Source organism: Denticeps clupeoides, chromosome 11 (genome assembly GCF_900700375.1).
Source record: "Denticeps clupeoides chromosome 11, fDenClu1.1, whole genome shotgun sequence".
Lineage (NCBI taxonomy): Eukaryota > Metazoa > Chordata > Actinopteri > Clupeiformes > Denticipitidae > Denticeps > Denticeps clupeoides.
In genome coordinates, this window is record NC_041717.1 from 19,736,148 (window position 1) to 19,761,102 (window position 24,955).

Here is a 24,955-nt window from a genome sequence, read left to right on the forward strand (position 1 = left end):
GAGACCTTCGTTCCTCCATCACGGCGGCTTTCGGCCCGCGTTCATAACCACTCAGGCCGGCCATCCATTCCCGGCCTAATTGGGCCGGCATTGACGGACCGCTGTGTTTTTAAAGCCTTTATAGGCTCCTGGAGGAGCTCCAGGCCGGCCGCTCACTCCTGGAGTTATAGTCGGCTTCGGCTAAGTTATGCACTTCCCCGGGAAGGACTGCGGTCAGCCACTTTTTATACGCTTTAATGATGAATGCCCCCCCCCTTCTCCGAAAAAAAGGGGGTTTTAGTGAAAGCTGCAGCCCTGTAATATATCGGCTCGGCCCGGCGCTTTCCTATTTAATCACCGGCGGTTGTATTTCACATTAAGAAGCTGACATGGACTGCCTGCTCTTTAAACAAATTAAAAAAAAGAGAGCTAATCTGGAAAGAAAAGCTCGTTGGACGGGATCGGGGGTGAACTGGTGGACGGTGTTCGCGTCCAGCGCGTAAATTACCGCTCCTTGAAGTTCCGTGGGAATCGCACGCTATGTCCTGTTCCCACAAGCTCGTCTCGCCGTTGCGCAAGTCACGGTGATTCCCCAAGACTGGAGAATGAGCCTTCACCTTTGACCTTGCACACGTAGATAACGTACCTTGCGGCTACCGGTGAGAACTTGACGGGAGAGCGAGGAAATTGTGGACCCCGGCGCTCGGGTGTCGGAGGTCGAATGTGTCCGACACGGTGTTTCCTGACCTCCTCCTGTTTCAGCGCCACTTTAAAGTGCCGACCCTTAATAAGACATAACAGCTTAATGAGCTTTAGCCTCTTAATGAGCAGACCACCGCAGAGAGCTTCCTCAGCTGGGACCTGAGTGGTGGCCTAGCGGTTAAGCAAGTGGCCCCGTAATCAGAAGGTTGCCGGTTCGAATCCCGATCCGCCACGGTGCCACTGAGCAAAGCGCCGTCCCCACACACTGCTCCCCGGGCGCCTGTCATGGTGCCCACTGCTCACTCAGGCTGATGGGTTAAATGCAGAGGACAAATTTCACTGTGTGCACCGTGTGCTGTGCTGCTGTGTATCACAATGACAATCACTTCACTTCATTGAGAAAGGATGGCTGTGGACACCCTCGCACACGTTCTTTTCTCCAAGTCTTTGTCCAAGTTTAAACCTAACAGCTGAACATCGGAGGCAGAAGACAAAATGTCTGGCTGTTTTAGTTTAGCAGTGGGTAAGGGACAGTGGGTAAGGGGCAGTGGGTAAGGGGCAGTGGGTAAGGGACAGTGGGTAAGGGAGCGGCTGCGCAATCAGTAGGTTGCCAGTTCGAGTCCCGAAGCGCCCAGGGGCCACCAAGCAAATCACCGTCCCCACGCACTGCTCTGGTCATGGCTGCCCACTGCTCACTAATGCACATATAAGTACACTTGATACACTTACTACCATTGTGTCCCTGAGGAGACACTTAACCCTGAGTGTCTCCAGGGGGGACTGTCCCTGTATCTACTGATTGTAAGTCGCTCTGGATAAGGGCGTCTGGTAAATGCTGTAAATGTAAGTGTTTTTATATCTGTCAGGTTGGGAGGGCTTTTCTGCGTGTGACATCGTGTCCGCCAGCCCCATTCCTCACAGCGAGGGCCTGCAGCTGACACGGCGGCGAGCGGCGGCCCCGTCCTCAAATTAGACCTGACCTTATCAGCGCGACGACCCCGTCAGTCCGCACTCCGCCGTGCTGGCGCCTCCCCGCCTACCCGCCACCTGGGGTTTTTACCACCGTCGCTCCTTCGCGTTTCATTAACCTTTCCGCATGTCCCGCTCCGTGTCGCCGGCGACCTGCGCGTTCTGAGCGCGCTCAGGCGGACTACGCCTTCCCTCGGCTCGTTTGCTCGTGGCCGCGCGTAAACAAGACAACAGACCCCCGAAGATCACAAGCAGAGCGTTGTGCGCATTCAGAAGTGCCAGTTGCAGTTTACAAAGTGGCCGCGATGATCCCTGTTGTGCTGAGTTAGAGGGACAGGAACAGAGAACTTCTCAACATTTACAGCATTTACCAGACGCCCTTATCCAGAGCGACTTACAATCAGTAGTTACAGGGACAGTCCCCCCCTGGAGACACTCAGGGTTAAGTGTCTTGCTCAGGGACACGATGGTAGTAAGTGGGGTTTGAACCTGGGACTTCTGGTTCATAGGCGAGTGTGTTACCCACTAGGCTACTACCACCCTACTATCACCAAAGCAGAGCCAAAAGTGTTCACATCTCTCTTGTGCAGGCCTCCGCTGCGGCTTCTGTTTCAGGCATCAGAACCCGCCACTTCCAGACAGGAAGGTTCCTCAGCGTCAGACCCTCCAGCAGTTCTTAGCACATTGAGTTAAATATCACTGCACGTGGACCCCAAAGGTGAGGCAAGACGCACACTTGACATGCTGATCTTTCACCTCTGACCTCTTGCTAAGGATGGGATGGCACGGATATAGCCAAGCAAATGTAGCCTAGCGGGTAACACACTCGCCTGTGAACCAGAAGATCCAGGTTCCAATCCCACTTACTACCATCGTGTCCCTGAGCAAGACACTTAACCCTGAGTGTCTCCAGGGAGACTGTCCCTGTAACTACTGATTGTAAGTCGCTCTGGATAAGGACGTCTGATAAAAGCTGTAAATGTAAAAAAGTAATGTGACAAAATGCGATTTGAGGGTTTTATGAAGTTAAAACCACCAAATCGCATTGCAGTTTTCCCCGCAATTTTGGCCTAGCGGTTAAGGAAGCGGCCCCGTAATCAGAAGGTTGCCGGTTCGAATCCCGGTCCGCCAAGGTGCCCCTGAGCAAAGCACCGTCCCCACACACTGCTCCCCGGGCGCCTGTCATGGCCGCCCACTGCTCACCAAGGGTGATGGTTAGAAGCAGAGGACACGCTTCGTTGTGCCACCGTGCGCTGTGCTGCAGTGTTTCACAATGACGCTCACTTCACTTTCACTGCTGTGTAGCTGTGTAGATGGACGCGGGGCTTCGGTGACACGGGGAGGTTCACCGTGTGGGTAAAACGCTTGATATCGGTCCACACCGCAGCAGTGACGGTGGATCGTTTCAACCAGCTTCAATCTTGGCACATTTATATTGGTTTTTAGCCAATATAAATGTGTCAATATTGTTTCTTTTTTTTATTTTATTGGCACTTCGTTGCATCCCTTCCTCTTGCACGGTGTGTACTTCCTACCTGCGTCCAGAGAGAGTAATTTAGTTATTCAGAGCTCCTCTCGATGTTTTGTGGTGATAAATTTGCGTGTCAGCACAGTTTAAGTCAGCGCTGCGTTTTCCCTCTTTGGAGGTGTCATATTCACTCACGGGGCCCTCATATCCGAGCGCCGGGCCTTTCCGAGAGCCGCATCTGACGAGCGACAGCGCCGGCGGCCGGGGACTCCGCCCTGCTCTGATTAATTGCCGGAGAGATGATGTTTGAGTGGGAGGTTGACGCGACGCCGCAGCACTCTCCGTCAGCCTCGCTCCGTTCAGACGGGCCTGCCTGCCACTTACAACACCCCCCGTGCCGCCGGGCGTTTACAGAACACCGACTACTTAACCGTGATTCCTTCTCAATTTCACTGTCCTTCCGTTCCAGAACCATGTCTGATGTTCTCTGATGTACCTTAAAATACAGCACAGGCCAAAAGTCTGGACACACCTTCTCATTGTCTCAACGTGTCTTCTCTTATTTTCATGACCATTTACGTTGGTAGATTCTGGCATCAAAACTATGAATGAACACATGTGGAGTTATGTACTTAACAAAAAAGGTGAAATAAGTGAAGACATGTTTTATATTCTAGTTTCTTTGCTCTGATTACTGCTTTGCACACTCTTGGCATTCTCTCGATGAGCTTCAAGAAGTCGTCACCTGAAATGCTTCTCCAACAGTTGGTCCAGCTCACCCCAAACCATCTGGATTGGGTTCAGGTCCGGTGACTGTGGAGGCCAGGTCTCCACTTTTTGTTAAGTACATAACTCCACATGTGTTCATTCATAGTTTTGATGCCTTCAGTGAGAATCTACCAACGTAAATGGTCATGAAGATAAAGAAAACACAGGGTTTTTTTGTTGGCTTTATCCTTATCGTGGTGGTCAGCAGAAGGCATATTTAGGCTGTGTGGGCCTTTCTGTTGCCATGATCAAACAAAGGGGGGGGGGTCATTAAATTTGACCTGCGTGCCGGCGGGACCCCGGTCGGCGTTTCAACAGGAGATAACAGGAAGCGGCGAGCGGCCGCCATCGTTATACCAGCCGCGTCCGCCCCTCTCTCGGCTTCTCGTTAGGACGAGCGTGTAGGTGTGGTATGAATGATTCATGGCTCGGTTTCCTGCTCTCTGGCCCCTGCGCCTCTCTTGTCTTCATTATTGATGGGCCTCCTGACCACGGAGTGAGCAGTTCCTCGCCCCACCGCCAAAACAGCCGATCCGATCAATGCGCTCATCGCTCACACTCATCCTAACAAAATGTTGCCCGGCCACACTGCCCCTTTTTTTTACTGTCGAGCAACCGTGGATCGCTCCTGTGGCCAAACTTCTACCTGGAAATGGCAAGTTATTAATAGAGAGGGGCAATATCCTCGAATGTGTTATGTGCATTCACCATAAATCAGGTACAAATGACCGTTGTCTTGTGACAGGCAGAATTAAAGAATTACAAACCATTACCACCTGCCTGTCTCAGCACTGCATGCCGATAATGTGAGGTTATAAAAACAGACATAATTATGCGCCAATAAAAAGGGTATTTAGTGTTGAGACACAGGTAACTATCAATAGAATCTGTAGATTTTTGCTAATTCTAGGGACGCCTTTGACCTTGAACTGGCATACGATCTCTCGGATGACCTCTTTACAAGACCGGAAGTGGGTCAGAGGGCTTCGGTGAACTCATGATGCGCTCGGTCCGATATTAACCAGCATTTCTCCCACCCGAGGGCCGGGCTGTAGCATTAGCGCTGATAATAATAATAAAAAAAACAAAAAAAAAAAACGCCCTTTTTAACAGCTGTTATCTATAAAAGTGTCGTGTTCAATGTGGCCCTCGTCATCGGGGGAAGAGCGCGACCACAGGTGGCCCTTAAAATGATCTGTAATTCAAATAAAAAAGCTCATCGATTCCTTGTCTCGTGACTAAAGTGCCGCTCGGGCATTAGGCATTTGTTTCTGCTCCCACTCGGATCCACTTTTAACAGAGAAATCACGTTTTAAGGCAGCGTTTTTATAAGTGACCAGTATAAAAAGGACAATACCAGATGATGGTCTCATCGTAAAAGCCGCCGCATGTACTGGAATATATTTAATGGATGGTTTTTAGTGCCTGGGGTTGGTTGGCCGGGGAAGCTGCTGAAATTACTGCCTGGCTGCGAGTCGGCCGGAATATCTTATGAGTGCCGCTACTCGGCCACTTCCCAGAATTCGAACGACTCTCTTTTCATAAATCCAGTCTTAGCCATGCCGCTGACAGACGGTTTCTTCTCTCCTCTCTCTCTCTCTCCTCTCTCTCTCTCTCTCTCCTCTCTATCTCTCTCCTCTCTCTCTCTCTCTCTCCTCTCTCTCTCTCTCTCTCTCTCTCTCTCTCTCTCTCTCTGAGTCAGATTTAATTAATTTCAGATCAGACCTGTTAATGCGGCTCATATTGTCACGTGACTGTGACCGGTGTGTGCGCCCTGGCGGCGTCTCAAATGCAACCGGCCCCTTCCCAGCATGCAGTTCAACTTCCTCTACTTGTTTGGTCCCGTTTGACCCCTGGCGCACACCGGACGCCCGGATGCGTTGGACTCTAATGGTGGCCTAGCGGGTAAGGAAGCCGACCCGTAATCAAGACCCGCACCATCTCAGGTCCAGCCGGGCCACTTGTTCAACTTCCTTAACTATTTCTGTGGAGGTACCGCTTGGATTTTGAATGTAGGTCTTTGTTTTTATGCCGTACCGAAGATTCTTGTGGAGTGCCGAACGACATGGCTTTATATAAATATATTTTTAACGTCAACAGAATGAAGCCGGTAGGGTCCTTCGTTTCCTCCAATCAGTTTATGATCAAATGCTCGGCTGTGATTGGCTGGTTGGAGGGTTAATGCACAGGTAACTTGTAGGTAACTCAAGTTTTTTTGCAGTACCGGTGTTGTGTAACCATAGCAACGTGCTGAGACAGACGATCACTATAAAGAACCAAAGCATTAGTTATTATTCAAAATTAGTTATAATTTTGCCATATTTTACTCATATTTTGAAATGGACCGGTTTTGTGGTGTGTGTGTGTGTGTGTGTGTGTGTGTGTTTGGTGAATGTTGGAGCAGTGATTTATGAAGATAATTGTTTTCAATTATGGTCTTGTGTACAGAAGGTTCTTAAATAATAAGTTGAACGCACATATTTAAGCCTGTTATAATAGAATCCTGTTAACACCAGTCACCAGGGGGCAGACTTGTTCTCTACCTCCAGCTACCCTCGAAAGCACACACACACACACACACACACACACACACACACCTAGTGACTCTGCTTGGATCAGTTTCCAGCCCCTGTTTCTTGACTGTATGTTTTAGGTCCAGCCTGAAAGCTACGAATTCAAAATTTGATGTCAGCTGATTAAGCTCTTGTTATTCGGTATTTAGGAAGAGAATAAGAAGTGCAGGTGTTAAGTGTTCAGCCTGCGGCGTGTTTTTTTTCTCCCGGATAGAGTGTGTGTGTGTGTGTGTGTGTGCGCGTGTGTGACAGGTGAGTGACAGTAGTGTTAATGTCAGACAACACGGCCCCTGGGTCCTCGCCGCTGTCAAGCAAGTGCGGCACAGCCACTGGTGCTGTAGTGGATGCTAAATGGCATAAATGTAAATGTAATATTTAAACAGCAAACATTTAGACAGTTTTAATTAGAAATCTAACAGGCATTATTATGGTTTATATTGACATACTTGACCCCTATGGGATTATTTTATTTATTTATTTTTTCCAGAAATATGGTGAAATTTTCTCCCAATTGATTTTGAAATATTGTAATATTTATGAAATAAGTGAAATATGTAATCATGAAAATGGAGGCGCTATTTGCAGGTTTGATATTCAAATTTTATGAAATCCAAAAATCTTGTCACGTGATTGGCCCTTTCAGGCATAATCAGGGTGTGTGTTTCCAATCACGAGGGTTGTGCTGCCCATTTAAGCCGAACCTGCAGCTCTGCACCCCACTCAGGCCCGTGGTGCCACGCCCACTCGGCCCTCCAGCTCAGTATGGGCTGCAGGTGTCGTCCCAGCTCCGTCCCCCCCGATTTGACTAATCACCTTCCCTGGTTTGTTAAGGAAATGAGCCCATTAGTGAAATCAGGGATGGCGCTGCAGCTCTGGCCCGTGTGTGTGTGTGTGTGTGTGTGTATTCAGATACAAAGTTGACTTCAAGCGGCTTATCCAGCAGATCAAACCCCTCTGGTCTTCAGCAGCAGTGCAGATCGTCATTGTCCTGCTCTTCAGGCTCCGGTCGGCAGTCGTGTGGACACGCTTGAAACCCACCCGCCGCCTCCTCTGGTCCCCTCTTTTTCTTGCTTTCGTGTTACTTCCTCCCCCCGCTGTGAAAGCAGCTCTCCTGACCCCGGCGTGTAATGGGGGTTAAACATTCATTATCATTTCCACTTGCTCCCATTCAAGGGCCCGACCCCACTTCCTGCCCACTATTCTTCTCCCTCCCTCACCTGAGCCCCCCTTGGGGCCGATCCTCTGGCCGCTGGGGCCCATTCCCTCCCTACGAGTGCCCGTCGTCATGGAAATCCAGACGTTTTTTTTTTTTTTTTGTTAAGGGGACGTCATTTTAAGACCCACATTGCTCTCTCTCTCTGTTTTTTTTTCTTCCGCATTTTCTCTCTTTCGATGGGTGGGGGTCCGTTCAGATGCATGCTGTTTTTAAAACTGCATCTGACCATGACGGGCACGGAGAGGGAAAAAAGAAATGATGTGCCAACATTCTGCTGGCTCTCGAATGGTTTAAAAAAAAAGATCGATTTAGTAAATAAAAGAACGTGCGCTGTGTTAGCGTTAGAGACGCTGACGTGTTGCAGCAGGTCAAACAACACAACTACGCACCACATGACCTTTAACCCCAGCGCCTCTCCATGCAACGCCCTGTAATGGAAGGAAAGAAATCTCACCACCCTACTGTGAAAAATGTTTCGGTTTTTGGATTTTGGTTGTCTTAAAATAGTGTAGTCTGAACATTGTGTGTGTTTGTGTGTGTGTGTGTGTGTGCGCGTGTGTTTTCCTGCATTCCCAGTCTGGAACGTTTGTCGCATTTTCTGTCATTTACCATTTACGCCCTCATATCCCTTCGTCAAGGCCGTCAAAACCCATGAACCTGGCCGCCTGAGTGGACCCGTCAGAACGCCGCGGTTCACTTCCAGGTATTGATCAGTACACTCTGCGCTACGAACGCATCGAGCGCGACTGGATCTAGAACGTAGAGAGAGAGAGAGAGAGAGAGAGTATCTATTGTTCTCGACAGTGGCACCCGCGTTCTATAACTCAGCCCTCCCCTGGGGAGCCGACGCCTCGGACATGCCTTTGTAAAGTGAAAAATGAATTAATTAGCCCAAGAAAATGAGCTGCGGCAACGTTGGCCACTGGCCATGTGGATATGAGGCCATTAGGGCCGGTCCGAACTTTTTAAATGAGATCTCACTCTGCTAATTAACTTCTTAATTATTAGTAGCCCTTGTGTTGTTGACGACGATAACGGATGGCATAACGAACCGCAATATCTCGGGCGCCAGATCGGGAGCCCCTGGGTCAGGGTGGGATTTGAGGAAAAACCCCGCATTCTTTCTCATGTGGACTTTTCTGTCGTCGTCCTTTTCTTGTTTGTTTTTTCCTTGATTTAAAACCACGGCGGTCAGGGCCAAATTCTGGCCACGGTGACGGGAGAAACCCGACCCAGGACTGGGTCAGGAGTCGTAGCAGGAAGCGTTCGTGTTTTTATTAGGGCTGTAAGATCGCGGCTGTAATCGTTTATTAAATTTACTTGCTGTGATGTGTAAATGGAACTATTCAATATTATATTTAAAAATGCAATTTTTTATCATTTTGTATTATTATGGCCATATATTATGAAAATGTGACATCATCGTCCCCAGTTCAAATCCCACATACGACCATTATGTCCCTGAGCAAGACACTTAACTCTGAGTGTCTCCTGAGAGGCTGCCCTTGTAACTAATGATTGTAAGTCGCTCTGGATAAGGGCATCTGAAAAAAAATGTAAACGTAATGGTCCTGGTCTACAGTGGTCATGACCTACCAAAGGGATAGTCCAAGGATGGAAAAACTGTGGACTGAGTGGCCAAGACTCATTATTGCACTCAGGCACCACGACTCCGATTGCTGAAAGTTCTGTAAGAATGGTGAACACACAGTGCTTCACATTTCATTGCTGTGAAGCTGCCCATTGTGATGCATGTCCTCCATTGAAAGTGCCTACAATGACCAATGGGTGGTAGTAGCCTAGTGGGTGACACACTCGCCTATGAACCAGAAGACCCAGGTTGAAATCCCATTTACTACCATTGTGTCCCTGAACAAGACACTTAACCCTGAGTGTCTCCAGGGGGGGACTGTCCCTGTTACTACTGATTGTAAATCAGGATAAGGGCGTCTGATAAATGCCGTAAATGTAAATGTACCACAAGAGCTGAACCATGGAGCAATTTTCACAAGTGTTAAATTGTCTAAGTAAAACCTGGGATGGATCCGTTCTGATCTGTCCGACTACAAGTCAGTGTTACAAACCATCAGCCTCACGGAACTGAAGATTTTGGTCTGGATTTCACTTAGGGGGAGACCATGGTCCCTTATTTACATTTATTATTTACAGCATTTAGCAGACACCCCTATCCAGTGCGACTTACAATCAGTACTAACAGGGACAGGGTTCCCTGGAGACACTCAGGGACTTGTCTTGCTCAGGGACACAGTGGTAGTAAGTGGGGTTTCATAGTTGAGTGTTTGACTACACTCACTACACTTGACTACATTAGACTACTACCACCCTACCATATAAAGGATATGAAATGTTGCATCCCTGAGTATATGTATATTATACTCTGTCTCCTCTGTAATTATGCACAATAAGGAGATGCTTTCATCCCCTGTCCTACCCTGGTTTTGGAGGTTTTCTGTTTATGGCGTGGACGCCGAGAGTCGGCCTGAGCGAACCAGGTCAGTGTGGGCGGGGCCGCCTGGGTCACACGGTGACCTCTCGCAGCGAGTGCACGTCTGTTCTGTATCTCTGTATCCTCACTTGTGCCCGCAGGCCAGACAAGTTTGGCCCTGTGATACTCCTGCCAGCGGTTACCAACAGGCATGTCAGAGAGCTCGGGACAGGACGGCAGGGATGAAACGAAAAGCAGGCGTTACGGGTCTGGCGTGTTTTCTATCCAGCCCAATAAAAGTGTGTGTTTGATTTATGGCCTGGGCTGGCGTTCCGTGGCCTGGAAGTCTTCTATAAAACCGGCGTTTTAAACGCCTCAGCAGGAATTTCTCCATAAACCCGAGCGGCACGTCTTCCCGACAGCGATGGCCACCGTGCACTTTTACGCACCGGCAGGAGTGAATCTCCTAAAACGTCCCTTTAATTAGCGGAGGGGCCCGCACCGAACCCAGGAGCTTTTACAAGCTGTTGGAAAGGAGGGGGCGGAGCACATGGTTCCTCGCAGTTCCTCACGAACATGGCGGGTCAGGAACCCAGCCTGCGTTTACAAGCCAGGGCCCAAACAGGGCGCCTGCATGACAAGACAAGGGGTCTTAAATTTATGGCGGCACGGCGCGGTTCGGTGGCATTAGCATTAGCACAGTCAGTGTTGCATGGACCATTCTTTAACCAGACAGAACTCATCAGAATTAATATTAATCATCTACACCATTCACTATTGCTTTAGTAATGATTACTATTAGATTAATTGAATTTTATTGTTGCTCTGTTGGTTAACAGAAAACAACTAACAGAATTTTTTGCTACATTAAATGGTGGTTATTGAATCATTTTTAGGGCTGCAAATTTGAACAAAATGTACTTATCAATCAGTTAATGCAGTTCATAAAGAGATTACTGTTGGTTATAAAATTTTGTGAAAGTGAAGTGATTGTCTTCAGCACAGCACACGGTGACACAACGAAACGTGTCCTCTGCATTTAACCCATCACCCTTGGTGAGCAGTGGGCAGCCATGACAGGCGCCTGGGGAGCAGTGTGTGGGGGGACGGTGCTTTGCTCAGTGGCACCTTGGCGGATCAGGATTCGAACCGGCAAGCCTCTGGTTACTGGGCCGCTTCCTTAACCGCTAGGCCACCGCTGCCCCCTTATAGCAACATGTCAAAAGCACAACGGTAATGGTAACGGTAATCTAGGTCCTACACTGTCCGTCACAGTTTATTTGCCAGAATGTGAATATGTCATGTTAAAATAAACCTGTAAAGGCTGTGGCTATCATTTATTGGTAAATTTATAGAGCGCAATCACTATTTCTCGTCTCCTGATCAACACGGCCTTGAAGCTGTGGTGGCGTCGGCCCAGGTAAACGCTGCTGTGCTTAAAAGGAGAGACGCGGCGCTCTGTGTCTCCCGGTCCTGCCGCTACGGCGTGTAATAGCTTTTAAGATGCGCGGCGGCCGTGTGATGGATTAACCTAAATCCCTAAATGGGTCTGCAGCTCAGAGGGGCTTTCGGCTGAGGTTTTTGCGTGCCGATCACACACCGCCCACCGGCTCCTATTGTTTTAAACTTTGCACTGTACTAAAGTACTTAATTTCAGTATTTCACTTCTGACTGTTGTATGCGTGTTAGGGGTGGAGCCAAATCCGAGTTTGGTAGGAACGTGTTTTTATTTTGATATTTTGTGGTGAAGATCTGCTTTTTGTCGCAGTTAAATCCAAGTTCAAGGGAGGAGAACTGTGTCCAAAAGGGTTGCCAGATAGATTAACATTTCACTCGAACTACTGAAACATGTATTTTACTGCCGTGATTAGTTCTCCATGTGCATTCATGGTTATGGTTCAACATATTTATATAAATGCATTATAATGCATTTAAGCGTAAACATTATCATGAGGCCTGGAATGGGCTTATGAAAATATATAAATGAATGAAAGCATTCCGTCTTTTTTAGACATATGCAAACATGCAAAACGAGAACACGAAGACTACACATACTGAGTATTATTAAAGTATTATTCGGCTGTTTGCAGAAATGAAGCATTTATGGAGACTTGTGGGAAACTTTGCTTAATAAATTATAGAAGCAATAGCACACATTATTTATGCACATGAACACACTGCACCACATATAAACAGTCTCACGCTGTAATTACATGCGCGCGCACAGTTCAGAAATAAAGCAGGATGAGCTTTAACATGCATTCCACCCCCACCCCACCCCGGTCGCTCTGCGCTGATAATGGGTGCATTTACTGCGTTTTTACCTCTCTGAGCGGAGCCGACAGGCCATGCATCTGCTGAACATCAGCCCAGCTGGAGCTCCTCTGAGCTGGACGCTGCTAACGCTAATGATCCACAGCCCCGGGCCCTGTCCGTAGCTCAGTATGTGGGGCTGAGGAAGATGGTGGGATGCAGACGAAAGGAATAAATTGCTGCATATTACGCTTGAAAAAAAATTGTCATGCACCACATTCTTTTTTTTTTCCTTTTAGTCCCTCACTCCTGCTATAATTTTCTATATTCAGTTTCTTTGTCTCATTCACTGGTGTTAATTGTGTTGATCAAGGATAAGTAGACTTTGTGGACCATCTGGGACACAGTAACTATTTATTTTAGATTATGAAATCACTTTTTATAGCTATGCATCATACACGCACACACACGCTCTTGGATGAGATAAAAATGATGACATTTTTGCTGTTTCTGGAAAAACAGGAACATCTGTGTGTGTGTGTGTGTGTGTGTGTGTGTGTGTGTGTGTGTGTGTGTGTGTGTGTGTGTCAATGATAAAGACAGGAGATGTGACATCTGTCCATGATCAGAAAGCGCAGAGATCAGAAGAGGAAGACAGGAAGGTCCTTCACGTCATGCCCACCACCACATGGTGTATGTCTGTCTTCAAGGGGACCAAATGTCCTCAGACATACTAGAGCAAATTAACTACATAATAAATGTCCCAAACAAAAGATTTATTTTTGGTTACCAAGCTTAACTCTAGTACAACAAGAGAAAAGTTATGTTTTTAAAAAGTTATGTTATATATAGTGAAAAGTTATGTTTCATAAATATATTTGATTATATATGTTATATATTTACGCCACAGTTACTGGTATCTAGGCTTCCTGGATTCCTGGAAGTGACAGTATGATAATGTCACTCTATTTACGTATCATTCTGCTCTTTGCTTTTCAGTGGAACATCTGGATCAGAAATGAACTTTTGCCACACTAGAGTTTCTGAGTAAACTGGCAGAAATACATATTGTAGGATAAACTGTTGTATAATCGCAGCAAAATATTAAAATAATAAGACTGTACTGTGACACATCATCACTAGTGTGGTGAGCTGCCATATGAATAAGATGGTGCATATGTGTTTGTGTAGGTCCAACCCCTTAACCTTCCGATTACGGGTTCGCTTCCTTACCCGCTAGGCCACCACTACATTTTTAATTTTTTAATGTGTCTCGTTAAGTGGGGTTTGACCCTGTGACTTTGAGGTCATCTGGATCATAGGCAGGTGTGTGACCCATCTTCCGACACAAACATGGCTGCACTAGTTTGCTAGAAGTGTAGCGTGATGGCTTCTAGTGCTGAACTTGCGGCGTTGTCCCGCGGTACTGTGTTCCCACTCATCTGTACGGCACCAGTGTTGCCCGGGGCGACTCCGCTGGGGCCGTGATGAAGTGGCGTCCAGTGGCCATCGGAGATTACTGACAGTAGATTCATTTAGACGGGAGGCCGGGGATCAATGCGCGGAGACCGTCGGCTTTCTTTCCTTATCGATGTCCAGTGCGTCGCTGTGCTTTTATTACGCCCTAATCGAGTTCTGCCTGCTTTACTTAATAGAGGGATGCTAATCTAATCGGCCCCGTGTTCCTGCGTGACCAGAGCGTGACCCCGCCCCCACACAACACTGCTGCTGAGCATTTTGTCACTTTCTACGTAACACATTTCAGTTCAGCATGGAGGAGCAACTTTTTTTTTTTTTTACATACAGTAAATGACCCTCTTACAGGGTTGTTCTGGGACAACAAACTTAGTCAACCAACCTTTTTGACGTGACTGAAATGAGACTAGACGCAACATAGATGCTGGTCATGTGATGATAACTATAACATATCTATCATCTAATCTATCTGATCTAAAAACGAAACTAAATATAAAGTAAAAAAAAAAAGTGAAGTGATTGTCACATGTGATACACAGCAGCAAAGCACACGGTGCACACAGTGAAATTTGTCCTCTGCATTTAACCCATCGCCCTGAGTGAGCAGTGGGCAGCCATGACAGGCGCCCGGGGAGCAGTGTGTGGGGACGGTGCTTTCCTCAGTGGCACCTTGGCGGATCGGGATTCGAACCGGCAACCTTCTGATTACGGGGCCGCTTCCTTAACCGCTAGGCCACCACCGCCCCAAATATGGTTTACAAATTTTTTAATTATTGTTATTTTTACGCAGTAGTTCCGTTTCCTGAGTCTCCTATCCGGTTGGACAGATGACGTCACTTCATCAGTACACATTTGCAGCATTAATTGGATTTCATGAAACTTCTGATGGTTTATCAGATGTGACCTTTGGAAACAGTTTCTTTACAAGGAAGTGGATAAGAAAACAGAACGTGTGAGTCTATAAAGTAATAACACGTTAATAAGATGACCTTGTTTAAATTGGGAAGTATAGACCATGTGAGTTCCGGATATCCCAGACTGCACCTGTTCTGCCAGAGTATTCTTACCCAGAGATAAAACACACACAGACTTAATGCATTTTCTTTATTTACTGCCAGCATGATGCAACCCCTGACATTTCATGGAAAAGCCATTTCTGTGATTTAATCCCGTACCTGCGCTGCTTTCAGTCATCATTTTCTACAACTGGCATGGACGTCTTCTGTCTTTTGGTTTGGTTGGATTTGCGAAATTGCGAAATAGAATAAAAGCTTTGCCATGAGCAAAGTGGGTGTTTTCTGAAACCTCTGGACTCTTCCCGCCTGGAACTCTGAACTGTTCTGGAGAGAAGGTTGTGAGTTGTGTGAGCTTGTGTTCCTGCTGTGAAGGGGACACTCGTGGTTCTGTTTAGTGGGAGTTATTTATGCCCTCTCCTATTCGTCTCCATTTTTGCAATCAGGGTTGGGGAAAAGGAGGCTGCTGACAAAAAAAAAAAAATTCTGAAACTTATTTCAAATTATTTTTAAAATAGTTTTTTTTTTATTTTATTTAACCAATTAGCTGGTTTAAATTGAAGAAACAAAGAAAATTACCTGAAAAAGAGATCTACATTTTAGGTTTTTGGGACAACTGAAGAAAAATACATTTTTGAATAAATTGCTAGAGACGTACATTTGTGCCAATATAGAAAGACTTTTACCGGAAATAAAACCGCAGCAACCCTTGTTTACATCATAAACTAAACAACTAATCTATTAGTAAATTAGTAGGCAAAAATTATAATCGATTATTAAAAGACCACTTTGTTTCATCGCTCTTTCTTCATCTGTTATTTAACACATTCTGAGTCTCTTGAGTAACGTGTGTGTGTGTGTGTGTGTGTGTGTGTGTGTGTGTGTGTGTGTTCCCTCTCCTCAGCTCTGATTGCCATCGGTCAGTACAGCAGCAGTATAGAGACGGTGGACGCTGGCTGGTGTAAGGACATCACTGACCAGGGAGCCACTCAGATCGCCCAGAACAGCAAGTCCCTGCGCTACCTGGGCCTGATGCGCTGTGACAAGGTGAGCGCACACACACACACACACACACACACACACAAACACTCACACACACACACACACACACACACACACAGGGCTGCATTCTCATACACACACCCCCACACACACGGCTGCATACTCATACACACACACTCACACACTCACACACACACACACACACACACACACACACACACACACACACACACACACACACACACGGCTGCATTCTCATACACACACACACCCACACAGGGCTGCATTCTCATACACACACACACACACACACACACACACACACACACAGGGCTGCATTCTCATACACACACACACACACACACACACAGGGCTGCATTCTCATACACACACACCACACACACACACACACACACACAGGGCTGCATTCTCATACACACACACACACACACACACACACACACACACACACACAGGGCTGCATTCTCATACACACACACACACACACACAGGGCTGCGTTCTCATACACACACCCACACACACACACAGGGCTGCGTTCTCATACACACACCCACACAGGGCTGCTGCCACGGTTCGAGTAAATAGCTGTCGGATGTAGCACCTGCTTGGTGTAACTGGGCTGAGTGTGCGTTTGTATGAAGAAAGCTGCGACTGTCGTGTTTGGGGGTGCATCGTGCGTGCTGTTGAGCGCTGGCTTGTGCCGGTGATGGGCTCAGCCGTTAATCTGGGTGGAGTCGTTTTCCTTGGCGTCGACGCTAACGGATCGGTGACAACGCTCCTCCCTAACTCTCCTCACACAGGTAAATTGGAAGCAGCGGTGGGGAGGCGCTTTGATAGCTGCGAGCCAGCCTCGTAATCGCCTCGTAACAATTACAGCATCTCCTCAAGCATCTCAAACCCGCCAGAAAACCACAGAGGGCATGAGAGAAAGTGATTGCTTTTGTCATCGTGACGCACAGCGAGACGCGTCCTCTGCATTTAACACATCACCCTTGCTCAAGGGGACCTCAGTTGGGGATTTGAACCATCTGGTTGGCCATTGGTCTCGATTTTTTTTAAAGAAACAGCAAAACTGAGGGAAGTGATTGAATTGGATTGGACTTGGTGACCAGAGCCACCTCAGCTTTAACTGACCTACAACAAACGGCCAGATTCTGTCACTGAGCGCTGTCGAGACTTCGCACCTGAGAGTTTTATTTATGTACGCCTGTTTATTTCTTTTTGAAAAAAAGACTATATTGCTCTACAGTCTGAAAATTTTTTTTTTATCATGTTTCGATACTTGTTCCAAAGAAATGGTTACATATTTATAATAAATACTGTGGAGTTATTACTCTCGGAAATATAAGAAGAGTGCAAGCTACTCTAGATGTCTTCACTCTGCTGATCTCGGCTCCCAGTCCATCAATGCAGAGCAGCCAGAGTGTAGCATCAACTCATTCTCTGCTCCATACCTTTAAATACCTTTTCTAATGACCGTTCAAACTCCTGCCTTAGTACCGTGAGGGGATACATTACCGTCGCGCCAAGACCGGAACAGGCGTGTGAAGCTTTAGTCTGTGGTGACCATCCTCAATTTCAACGTTTTGCTAAACGCTTACAATCCTGAAATGCTGAAAAATAGAAACTGGCTCTCGTGTGTACAGAGCATGACACACATATGCTTTCTCTCTCTCTCTCTCTCTCTCTCTCTCTCTCTCTCACACACACTGCCAAACTCTATCGGCTCTGTTTACATCACAGAACACAGTCTTCTCTTGTTTGACGCTTGAACAACTTGAGCTAATTGACCTGATAAAATGCAGCACCTGACCTTCTGAAAGCTCCACATCAGCCCAGCGACTCTCACGTACTCCCCGTGAGCATGAACCCCCCCAAAAAACACGTCTGGTAGCGGTCCGAGCGATGGGCAGTTCAGTTCGATTGCAGCGTTCATCTAAAGCGGAACCACGTCTTCAAGTGGTTTAACATGTCAAACGAAAAAGCATAATTTTTACCAAGAAATTCCGCTTATTTATTTAAACATTTCATGACTCGGTTGTAGATGCCGGGCCCTTTAGTAAGCGCCACGCAATGCGATTAGCGGCATGGCCTATTAGGTTCTGAGTTTGAGTCCTGTCTCAGACCTTTCCTCCCACCATCCAAGGGTATGGACACCAGAACTGTGATTGGGCCTGGAAGGGTGGAAGAGATCCTCCAGAGGTTAGACTTCATTTCACCTCCTCACCATTCATTTTTGTGCTAATTAAAACGCGTTGTCTGACGATGGTGGACTAGAATTGCTAATTAAATGAACATTTCGTTTGAAAAAAATCTTATTTTATAAGACAAATTTACGATAATCGAAACCCTTTTACCAATCAAATTTAAATGCAGCAATCATATGGAAAGGATAGGTACTATAGACCGCAGTTTTATGCTGACTAGTCATTCACCCCGCAAGCTTGACCCGACTAAAACGATAGAAACTGAGGGCAAACCCGATTTACAGCTCCAATTTACACTAAGTGAATTGGCAAAGTCATTTGTCTGGGAGGGTCCCCAGTCCCCACCCATCTCCCATTGGGCTCCGGCAGCCGTGAGCCTGCGTAACAGGACAGCGATTCTGGAAAGTGAGTGAGTGTCCTGAATCAGCAGTGATCTGATATTAACTAGGGGGGTGCGATGGTACAGGTATCCCACAGTACGGTTTTCGATGCATGCTTTGCACATAAAGAGAATGAAACGTGCCATGGCAGGTCTGTTCAAAAGCGGTTTTGATAGACAGTTTACATTTTACTGCGGTTTGTGGCAGATGTGAAATGCAGCTCTAAGACAAGCTGTGTTATGTGGTGGGCGGAGCTACCAGCCTGCACTTGCATGATTTAATTCAGTTGAGTTATACGCCACAATGGGACTGGCCGGCTTGTAATGAACATCAACAGTTAGGGAACACGTGACATCTATTTATCTATCTATCTATTTCATGTATGAACATATAGTCATTAAACAGGGTCTGGTGCTCGAGGGATGTCCGCAGAAGAAGACGTGATGTCCACCGCGAGCTCCAGAGACTGTTAAACTGTAAGCAGCAATGGGCAAAAGCCCCTCCCTGCAAGCTAGTCTTTCTGAACCGAAAAAAAACAAAATCACGCTGTCCATCACTAAAGGGCCATGGGTAGGACCGGAGTGCGCTGACAAAAAAATAAATCCCCAAGGAGCAGGATGGATGGATGTCCTGTGAGATTAGGTCCATGTGAAGAATGTAAAATGTATTACGAATCATTTTTTTCTGTTGTGAAGAGACACTATTTGATGCATTTAGGGGGTTAATAAAACGTGGGTTTCCCACTGATTTAGAGCAGGGATTCAATCTGTATTTACCCACCATGCTCACTGCAAAGCAATCGCCTAAATAGTCTCACCCCGACCGCGGTACGAGTTACGGCCCGATTTTAGTGCTCAGTAAATAAATACGACGGCCAATTGGCCTAATTTACAGAAGGCGGTGTGGGTTTCTGTCCACGTCTACTGTGCTGCGCGGGGGGTCGTGGTGGGTCAAACGCAAAAAGTCCCACGAACATAAAGCGGATGTTCATTAATCGGAGGTTTAAAATACTAAATGAGTTGCTTTGCAGGGTGACACTTCCTATTCGCTGGAGTTGCTCTAGCTCCACCCAAACACACACACACATTCATACACATGCACATATAAATACATCCACACTCACATAAACCCACATAAAACACACAAATGGTGTGTGTGTGTGTGTGTGTGCGCATATATATTTGTATATATAACTACTGATTGTAAGTCGCTCTGAATAAGGGCGACTTTAATGACTTTATGACTTTAATGAATTTTAAAAAAAAAGGTTTGCAGAGGTCATCCATATATACACACACACACACACACACACACACACATATATATATATATATATATCAGCGGCTTGACTGGTAATGGCTTGTAAAATGTCTGCTGTCCCACGCTTGGGAAGTGGAGCAGCGCGCCTGTCGTGGGCTTCAGCGGCTTTTTTATTGTCCAGGAAGCGGCAACACGACGCCTGTCAGGCAGCGTTAAGGACGCCTGTGATCCGGGGTCCGGGGGCCTTTTGAAGATAAAATGAGCATCCCCTGTAATAAGAATAGTCCCAGAGGTCTGGCTCTGTAATTTCAGATCTCGGAGATTAAAAACATCAATCTGCACTGATAGGCGCTCGTATGGCTCTCCTGCGGACTTGGCCAGCATTTGCACATCACGTTGCTGTACGGTACACACACACACACACACACACACACACACACTCTTCTTCTGCCCGCCTGGCTTCCCTCCACTACGGTCAAAAATATGCTGCGTCTTGGCCCAAAATGGCAAACAGGTGTGTGTCTCCTCTTTTTGTTCCACACACACACATTGCTGGGAGCTTCAAGATTTTAATACAAGTTAATCGATTATTAATGATTATTTAGTCATTATTAGCACATTTAGCGTTTAGCTAATTGTGATTAATCACAATTAATAGTTAAACATTTATATTTAATACTGTTCAGGAGACATATTCATTTTAGAATTTGAAGACAACATGCATTGTGGGTCTGGAAAAGTAATTAGTTATGATGAACTGTCATCTGTACATTAACTGTATATGAGTGGTTTATAATGGTAAAGCGACTCACTCTTATATTTTTATGCTCAACCATCTTAATGTTTCAGATGCTTTTAATAATTGGTCTTGGTACAGCCTTGCCGTGCCAACAGCCTTGCTCTGCTGATTATAGGCCAAATGCGGCAAGTCTAGTGCCAATCATAATATCCTTCATCACTCTTTCCTGGCAATATATCACACATTACACATGTTTATTTGTATAGTATAATATTTACCTTTGTGAAAAGAATAACTTTATTTCAACAATTTTTATCGCAAACAACAAACGTCAGTGCTGTCTCATTTTGTATGGCACCTTTATACCTCTATGGTATTGTGGTTCTTTTAATTCAGAGCTCAGATATTTACCATATTGTTAAAATTTACTATGGCCACGCCCAAGCTGACAATTACTGTTTTCATCGTTGCGACGCTGTTACTGATACTGTTACCGACAACACAGAAAAGCAAACTAGAGTCAGAGTTGGGCGGGGCTTTACACAAGCACACATGACATGGCAAAGGACTTGGACTTTTCCTTTGTTGGAATTAAAGGTAAGATTGTTTATTACGTACTGGAATTAAGTCTTCATCCACGTTGGACAAATGAGGAATTCACATCTGATGAAGCTTTTCTCATTGTCTCACGCTTCATTAAAACTAATGGTGAAGAGCGTGGAAGTTCATAGCAGAACAAACTCGGGCTCCGCTAACGAAGGAGGAGGCGGTGCCACACCAGCCACATTTCAACAAGTAACTTTCCATGGTAACTAGTTACTGTTCTAATGCTGAAAGTAAAAGTAACTAGAAGTGATTACTGGTCACCAGCTTGTCTTCACGCTCCGCGCCCACCTGATCAGCACCATGACCTCCTGCTTCTCCCCACGCTCCGCCGTGAAAAATCAACATTGTGCTTGGTGGTTATATTGTTGGTGCTCGCTCTAATTACGGGTTAATTGAGCGCTCTGATTGGACGCGCCGCGCCTCTCATGCCTTTGTGTTCATCGCTGCTCACAGCTCCGCGTTTGCATTAATTACGGTAATGGCTGCTCGTTACATTGACACCTCTGTTTTTGATGTGTGAACGTTCGTCTTGATTGCAATTAATCCTGGATGTACACAAGCTCCCTTGCGGCGTTCAACGTGGCGACGGATGGAAAAAAGTTGTGAAGATGATCAGAAACAAAAAGAAACAGAGCAAGACGATATAACTGTTCTCCAGGGAGATGACAATAGGTGCAATTAAAGCATGAATAATCTTGTTCTCGGATGTGTATGATCAACCCGGTTTTTTAATATGAATAACTTTTATCTGTTGTGTTTGTTCTTTGTGACTGATTCTTTCTGTTCTGTTTGTGACTGTTCTTTCTGTGGCTACTATCTGTGGGTATTCTGTGTGTTAAGATTATTATTATTATTATTAGTAGTAGTAGTAGTAATTTCGGTTTATTTTCTTAATATATTTTAATTTAGCTCTTTGTATAGGGAGCTTTTATAGTGTTATAATGTAGTTATTACCAGGGTCCTTATAAATAAATTTTTTTTTATGTTGAATGTTGATTCAAAATCGGTAATAGATCACAATTTTGTACTCATTGGTTTCTGTGTTGTGTGCAGGTGAACGAGGAGACTGTGGAGAGACTGGTGCTACAGTATCCCCACATCGTGTTCAGCACGGTGATGCAGGACTGCAAGAGGACGCTGGAGAGAGCTTATCAAATGGGCTGGAGTCCCAACACCTCGACAGGGTCATAGCCACGGCTGGGACACACACGCACACACACACACACACACACACACACTAATAGACAAAAATTCACACACCAACATACAAACACATTCTAAACACGACTCTAACACACACAACAGGCAATTAGAAATGTAGGCATATGCATACAGAAACATATAATTTACTTTTTCGTCTATGTTCATGTACAACATTAAATATTCTCTCATGTATTAAACACACACACACACTCAGTGACCATGCATTCATACTGTATATCCTTGTTTGACTCTCATTCATGGTTAATTTGCATTATTTTGTTCGATAGTCAAGAGTGTACATACATTCACTGTAGGAGACTTCAGTCTCTTCACTCAGTCCTATGTCACACACACACACACACACACACACACACACACACACACACACACACACACCTTATGCTCCTCAAGCACACAGGAGCTGCACAGACACACACCACCACCACGTTCAGGCAGATTGTGTCCCCGTCGTGGAGATCAGCGGCTCAGAGGGTTCTCCTCACTGACGTTCTAAAGCGAGTGTAACAGCAAAAAAACTGACAGTTTACACACAACCTGCTGAGTTTCTGTATTATAATATACTTTAACATTTACTTTATGAATGGCAACCTGTCTGTGTAATACAGGCTGTTATTGTTGGGAAGCATATGATGTTGTAAGGAGTCACATCCATGATTTTTTATTCCATCTACATCCGAGGCGTTCAGGATTCGCTGCAAATCCCTTTGACATTGTATGCGTATGACGTGCATATCATATTCAGAATGATTTATGAATATGCCTACAATGTGTTATGAATGGGCCGCTGTTTCATGATCAGTTGAATTTCACTTCTTATCACCTAATGTTAGAAGCTGGTTGGAGAAGCTCCCGGTCGCTTGATTTCCAAGACCATGGTGTTTTTTTTTCGTTTTTTTTTATGATACTAGAGGGCAATAGGGCTATACACTCTCATTACAGGTAGACTTGAGCTTTGAGAAGTTTTACAGCATGGTCTTCGGCCCACGTCCTGGAGCCTGAATAGCCAGAAGAATGACAACGACCACTCGAGGACTGGTGGGCTTCCAGGACCGTGGTTGAGACCTTTAGTGTTGAAGAGTCTCTCTGTCATTCTCATGTTTTTTTTTCTCGTCCTCCCTCCTCTTTCTCTTCATTTCGGTCATTCGTGAGGAGGACAGAGAGACTCTTGGAACGACACGAGCACTGATCCCAACCCCCAGATCGTCCAGCGAGGCGAACACTGGGCCTTTCGGGCGTTTTTGGACAGGGGTTGGTTTTTTGTAATGCCTTCTACTTTTACCTTCACTTTTTCTGAGACAATGTTGTTTATGACAATAACTGTAGCCGGTGGTTTTTGAAACGTCATTTTTGGTCTGTAACAGAGGTTCTGTACTGTGTGGTCATTTTCTGTAACCCGATACTCACCCAGACCTGAAGCTTGCTGTATTGGTTACTTGTGTTACCACCGTTCATCTGTTAGAAGTTTGTTACCAATTAAAGTGTGTAGGAAAAAAAACGAACACACAATGGCAGTACGAAATTTAAAAAATATATATATATATATAAATATATATCTATATGTTGAAGTGCAGTAGAACAGTTTAGACCTTCCTCGTAAACCTCCTCCTCATCAAAGTGGGGCCTTTGATGTCAAATCGTGACCAGGCAGGGTATTTTTCTACGCGGACCCCCGTCTCCTCTGCAGGTTGGCACAGATTTTTCAGAACATTGGAAATGAAATGGCCTCCACCCCCGTTTCTCTTTCTCTTCTCATCACCTTTTGGTTCCTGGTTTGGTATGAACATCTGTACGATGACTGGACTTTTCATGAAGGGGAATAAAAAACACTACTGCTTCTGTTTAACGCGACCAGTGTCTCTCCTCATTGTGTGATGCCGTTCTTTTTCAGTAAATAATCTCTCTACAAGGTGGACCCCTGACTGGTTGCTGTTTGGTTACCGGACCCGGACTCTTTTTTTATTAGGCACCTGTGTCATTAGTTGTGTTGTTTATTAACAGCTGTAACGATTATTAATAATTAATTTTTATATTGCTATATATGTTACAATGTTTTTTTAGGATTATGGCAGCTAATGTTAATTAGCACGAGAAAAATGTGAAAATGGATGCTGAGGAGGTGAAAAGGAGGCTGGCCTCTGCCGGTTTAGTTTTTGGTTGCACCAGAAATGAAGGTAAAGTCAGGGGTGTGGAATAATTTTGACCAAGAACATTTTTTAGATATCACTCATTCTTGAAATAAGGCAAGAGAGCTGTGTCTGTGCACATTTGAATAATGTGGTGAGTTTTTGCCGAACCAGGAGAAAGAAATGCTCTTTTATTCTATTTAATTTATTCTAGCTGCACTTCTTACTTATTGATCTAACAAGAATGCGGCTGCTCTCACTCTCTGGCACCGTACAATGAAGATGAACGCCCACCTACACTAAATTGTGTTAAACCCCCATATAACAGACATCTCAACATGCACCATTCACGTTTCCTTTCCCTCACTGTCTTGCGCACCCCAGATTCACCTCCTCAGCATCCATTTTCGCATTTCTTGCACAATAATCAAAACATATAAACGGTGGCCGAGATTTGCAAATCAAATTTATATTTCATTCAAAAAATTAACATTTAATAAAACAAATTGACATTATGGACAACACTTTT

At 45.6% G+C, this 24,955-nt stretch overlaps 1 protein-coding gene across 2 annotated transcripts in view; it reads left to right on the plus strand.

The window, feature by feature from the left end:
- The window catches only part of fbxl17 (F-box and leucine-rich repeat protein 17), a 167,232-nt gene extending 143,086 nt beyond the window's left edge, over window positions 1–24,146 (plus strand). For both annotated transcript variants that reach the window (XM_028997043.1, XM_028997045.1), the window contains 2 exons: window positions 15,768–15,910; window positions 22,133–24,146. In XM_028997043.1, coding sequence (XP_028852876.1) covers window positions 15,768–15,910; window positions 22,133–22,270 — 281 coding nt within the window. In that variant the 3' untranslated portion in view covers window positions 22,271–24,146. The remainder of the gene's footprint in view (window positions 1–15,767; window positions 15,911–22,132) is intronic.
- The last annotated feature ends 809 nt before the right edge of the window (window positions 24,147–24,955 follow it).